Here is a 5,317-nt window from a genome sequence, read left to right as displayed (position 1 = left end):
GTTTCAATAAAGAAGGGTTTTGGTGAATGCAGATGGTGGGGTCCAGTACCTCCAACCAGTTTAAGAACCATTGCCTTAAAGATGCTGAGTCAGTTTTTGGGCAATTTATTTTACCTTGGGGCTGGGGGGGGGGGGGGGGGGCAATCTATATCTGAAATTATGACATAGTGAATGTTACAGCATTGAGTAAAAAGCAGTCAAGTGTGAATTTGCTCTAACGGCTCATAACGTTTAAGGCTTTATTATTAAAAACATGACAAGTCATTCACTTGGTAAATGTGCTTACTCAAGGGAATGCCGGCTGTTTATTCTTTTGATTAATTTGCTTACATGGGGGACTTGAACACCCCCCCGGTCTTGAATGCCTCGATGACAGGGAGATTTCTCCATGGTGACAAGTTATCTCAACTACAGGGGCAAAACGATTATGCTAATACCAGGTTGTAGTCATCAATCACATTGTGTCAATGTGCTGTCAAGGCGTCACGTTCCCCCTCTCAAGTCCAAAGCAAAGTGTGTGTTTATTTTGGAAAAGGGAATTGATGACTTTCTAATTACGCCCTGGGCTACAGCCTGCGCGCTTCCGGATTCTTGAATAAGAGCTGAAATAAAGAGAATTCATTAAGCCGGCGTCTTCCTGCTCACGTGACGACGCGCGCCCAGTCCGGAGTGACGTCACAGAGGCGCGCCTTAAATGGGAAGCGCGTCGCGCGGAGGGGCTTCTTCTCGGCTCGATCTGCGACTCGCGCGCGCTCGCGCTGTGGATCTTGCGAGTGCTGCGGGGGGACGCACTCCAGGCTGTGACAGTTCAGAGAGCGCCGAGCAGCTGCACGGGGAACCGACGGAGATGACTTTTTCCAACTCGAATGATCGCCGTTTGGAAAATGAAAGTGGCGCGTAAATGTCTGCTTGCCGTGCGTAAAAGCCGGCGACCAACTTTGGATTAGGCGCTAGATGGAACATTTTTTTCTTTTATGATTACATTTATCAGAATGTCGATGTAGGTTTTAATAAGTGTCAGAAGTAGATTTTTTTTCTTACAAAAGCTTGTTGAAGGCATTCCTATGCTTTAATCCTAATTCAACCATGGCTTACTCTCAACTGGGATACTCTTACTCCACTCCATCACAGGTACAGTCTTTATCTTGACTCTTATAAAATAAACAACAACTGTAACCACAATAAAAACAATGATTATCCAATTGTTTCTCAAGTTCCTGATGACCACCAGTCCCTTAGCCGGCTGTCTGGATCCGGACCACCAGCTCACCTCTGGCAGCAGCCATGGCGTCTGCAGCCCGTACCCAAAACGCCAAGCTTACTACAACACCTGCACCGGCGACGCCACACCTCTCTATTCCAGAGTGAGTTGCATGCACTTTGACTTTTTTATTTTTTATTTTAAGATAGAAGCCACTGGTTATAAAGAAGGAAGATGCTGAATATTTATCAACTGTAAATTGCAGGGACCTTTACAGCCTAAAGGTGTGCACATGGGGACCTCTCAGACGGCCGGCTGCTATCCTTATGAATACACATTTGGCCATTATTCTTATGACAGATACGGGTAAGTGTGCATTTGACATGTTTTTGTTGTTAATTTAAATAATATGTAAAAAAAAAAAAAATTATGCAAAAAAAAATTTTTTTTTCCACATTTTGTGTTTGAAGGGATACGCTTGCCAGACCATAATAATTGTTCAACTTTTTGCAGTTACTCCTCCTCGGAAGGAGCGTCGCGGCGTAAAAACGCAACCCGGGAAACCACCGGCACCCTGAAGGCCTGGCTGCAGGAGCACCAGAAGAACCCGTACCCGACCAAAGGAGAGAAGATCATGCTGGCTATCATCACCAGGATGACCCTCACACAAGTGAGCGCAAAATAATATTCATACTTTGGTGCAACTTCCTTCCCCCGCGGGGGCTTTAGAACGAGTGCTGCTACTATTGAATGTTTTGAGATTAGATTTTGATTTTGCATTAAAGTGGATTACAAAAGCATTTTCCCCTTGATTGCTGTTTAGTTGGTACTTTGTATTCGTATGGTGATAAAAAAAAAAAAAGGGGGGAGGGGGGTTGATGTACTATGCTACCGATTCTGTCATTGTTTTCCAAAGTAAAAACAGAATTCGCAAATGTCTCATTTTAAATAAACTCAGAAGATAATCTTTCATGAAAGACTACAGAAATCAGTGAATAATTACTGTCGATATGCTACAATCAGAGGATTACTCGATTATTAAAATACTCTCTAAAAAGTGAATTGTTGAACCACTTTAAGATTACAAGTTGAATTGGTGACCAACTTAAAAAAAAAAAATGGCTTCAACTGCTAACACAATTGAATTAAGTTAGTCCAAAGTATTATTAAGTTGAATTAATTATGAGTTTATTCAATTTAATATAGTCACCTGAATTAAGTTAATCCAAAGTGACTCCAATCCAAAATTATAAATTGAATGAACTCGTAATTAATTCAACTTAATATATTCACTTTAGACTAACTTAATTCAATCGTGTGTTACTAATTGAAGTCATTTCTTTAAGTCGGTTCAACAATTCTCTTTTTAGAGTGTATACTAGCCGATTCATTTTGACAACTCAACAGAACTGACGTTTTTCTTCTCAAGCTGTAAAAAATGACAAAGTGTGTGATATCACTCCTTTTCTTTTTTTCAGGTGTCCACGTGGTTCGCCAACGCCCGCAGGAGGCTGAAGAAGGAGAACAAGGTGACGTGGTCGCCGCGAGCTTGCAAAAGTTCCGACGACAGAGGCCGCGATGAAGACAGCGACGAAGCAGAAAAGTCACTCAAAGGAGACAAAGACCATCCAGGTGAGCGCTCCGAAATGTGCTTTTCCTTTTAAAACCAGCTGGGTTTTTAAAACCTTGACCTTCTCAGATCAACAGTCTGCCGACCTGCAGAGCGATCTGGAAGACTTCGACCTTCTGGAGTCCGACGTGTCCGACTGTGAGCCGAAGCCGCAGTTCGCACCCGAGGACAATGAAGTCGATGCAAACATTCCACAAAGTCACCTGACGTACAACCCGGAGCCGCTACACGGCTCCGACAGATTGTCACCGGACTTTAAAGTCACAACGGTTCAAGAGCAGAACAGCTTCTTTTCCATGCCAGACGTGCACCATTCAGACATCAAACCCAAAATCTGGTCCATCGCTCACACCGCGGCGTCTCTGGAACCCGGCCCGGAGCCCGAATATCCGCCCTGCATGCTGTCCGGCAGCTCGTCCGGCTCTCCCGGCTTTCCGTCAAACATGGCGCTACCCAAAGCGGAACGGAAGCCGGAATCGGCGGTGGACACGCTGAGGGAGTGGGTGGACGGCGTTTTTCACGGCGCGCCCTTCCAACAGTCAAAAGCGGCGTGGAAAGGTTCGAATGACGCGGCCGCGAGCAGCAGAACGCAAGGGCAACCTTTCCAACTCGGAAGATCGACGACGTCTTTGTAGACGTTCCCAAAGGCTGCTGGACTTGTTGTGTAAAGTTTATATTTTGGTGTCGTGACCAAGTGAATCTCCACAAAATCCACATTGTTGTCGTGTATCACCGCTAACGTGCACACAAATTCCGGAGGCACCTCGATATCACCCCGATATCACCCCGATATCAACCCGATATCACCCCGATATCACCCCGATATCCCAAAGGATCCCTGAGCATATGACACAAATGACAGTCATCATCATTTGTCGATCTTGTTGATCATTTAAAGTTTGACACGTATTCCTATCACAAGAACGGAAATGCTATGAGATTATTAAAACACTGCAACTGAATATTTGACAGTGAGTCACTGTAAACGAACATGATCCAGGGAGTTTTGTTTTTGTTTGTTTGTTTGTCCTGGAAGGGCCAACATGTTTTTAAATCATCATCATGTGTCTGATGACAATAACACGACACTCTAAAAACCTGTTGGGTCAAAAATGACCCAACTATGGGTAAAAAAATGAACTGATCCTCTAATTGGGTCAATTTGACCCAACTTTGAGTCAAGAAATGGATCGAATGAATTCATATTGCACACTCTAAAAACAGTTAGATAAAAAATAACCCACGTATGGATAAAAAAATGGCCCAATCCACTTTATGGTTCAATTTGACCCAACTTTTTGGGTTATTTTCTACAAAACGACCCAATTTTTTGACCCAAATAAAGGATTTGACCGATATTTATGAGTTGTTTTACACTAAAAGACCCATTTCTTGACTCAAAGTTGGATCAAATTGACCCATAAAGTGGATTGGCCCATTTTGGATCCATAATTGGGTTACTTTTGACACAAATGTTTTTTTGAGTGTGTGCATTCAAAAAATAGTTGGGTTAAAAATAACCCAACTATGGATCAAAAATGGACCGATCCTCTACTTGGGTCTATTGTTGTTAACTTACCCATAGTTGGGTTATTTGTGACCCGACTGTTTTTAGAGTGTGTGCACTCTAAAAAAAATAAATAAATTGGGTTAAAAAATAACTCAACTATGGGTCAAAAATTGACCGATCCTCAATTTTGAGTCAAGAAATGGGTCTTTTAGTGCAAAACAACCACTAATTATTGGTCAGATCTTTTACTTGGGTCAAAAAAATGGGTCAATTTGTATAAAACAACCCAGAAAGATGGGTCAAATTAAATAGTGGATCGGTCCATTGTTGGGTTGCTTTTGACGCAGCTGTTTTTAAGAGTGTACCGTTTCTCGCCTTCTGGCACAAAAAAAGAAGAAAGAGGAGAGAAAAGCTAAATTACTCTTCATTTAGACTGAGCTCAAAATGTCTTATTAATGAGTAATAGATGCAATGCATTACATATAATTACAGTTAAAGCATCTGGACCAATAATAATTTAGCGACAAGCTTCCTGGCTATGGATAAGTGATGCAGGAAAGTTACTTTACTTCAAGTCAAATTGAATTGAAGTGGCAAACAGGAAGTAGAATTGAAATTCAAATTGTAATTCCATGACATTCATGATGCAAAATTAAAGTATATGAACCGATTTGCAACATGAAATTTCATACAAATATTGTTGGAAGGATTTCATGTATACGATACTTAATTATTGTAAATTAACAATAGAAGTCCGATAAAACAGATCATTAAAACTTTACAATTGTTTGATATGATGGTAGAGCAGCACTACATTTCCCAGAATGCCTTGCTTTATTGTATACTTTAAAATGGCTGCCTGAATATTTTTTGACCCCCCCCCCCACACACACACACTGTTATGTGATGAGACTGACTTTCTCTGTATTGCATTGAATTCAATTCCACTTCCTCTCATTCAAATTCAGCCGTTGAA

At 41.7% G+C, this 5,317-nt stretch overlaps 1 protein-coding gene across 1 annotated transcript; it reads left to right on the top strand.

Annotated features, from left to right (window-relative positions):
* The first annotated feature begins 735 nt into the window (after positions 1 to 735).
* irx4b (iroquois homeobox 4b) lies at positions 736 to 4,204 on the top strand. Its single transcript, XM_077549032.1, has 6 exons — positions 736 to 1,131; positions 1,215 to 1,364; positions 1,467 to 1,567; positions 1,715 to 1,871; positions 2,680 to 2,833; positions 2,901 to 4,204. Exons 1-6 carry the CDS (start codon positions 1,087 to 1,089, stop codon positions 3,464 to 3,466), a joined length of 1,173 nt encoding a protein of 390 aa, XP_077405158.1. The 5' UTR covers positions 736 to 1,086; the 3' UTR covers positions 3,467 to 4,204.
* The last annotated feature ends 1,113 nt before the right edge of the window (positions 4,205 to 5,317 follow it).

This window comes from Vanacampus margaritifer, chromosome 17 (genome assembly GCF_051991255.1).
Source record: "Vanacampus margaritifer isolate UIUO_Vmar chromosome 17, RoL_Vmar_1.0, whole genome shotgun sequence".
NCBI classification, from domain to species: Eukaryota; Metazoa; Chordata; class Actinopteri; order Syngnathiformes; family Syngnathidae; genus Vanacampus; species Vanacampus margaritifer.
The sequence above is the reverse complement of the archived record's forward strand: the minus strand, read 5'-3'. Positions and strand labels throughout refer to the sequence as shown.

Bases quoted from the DNA above. Each gene is read 5' to 3' on its own strand.
- irx4b (XM_077549032.1), top strand. From the start codon at position 1,087: ATGGCTTACTCTCAACTGGGATACTCTTACTCCACTCCATCACAG. The intron at 1,365-1,466 runs GTGAGTTGCATG...TGTAAATTGCAG, and splicing joins CCACACCTCTCTATTCCAGA to GGACCTTTACAGCCTAAAGG. The intron at 1,568-1,714 runs GTAAGTGTGCAT...AACTTTTTGCAG, and splicing joins TATTCTTATGACAGATACGG to TTACTCCTCCTCGGAAGGAG.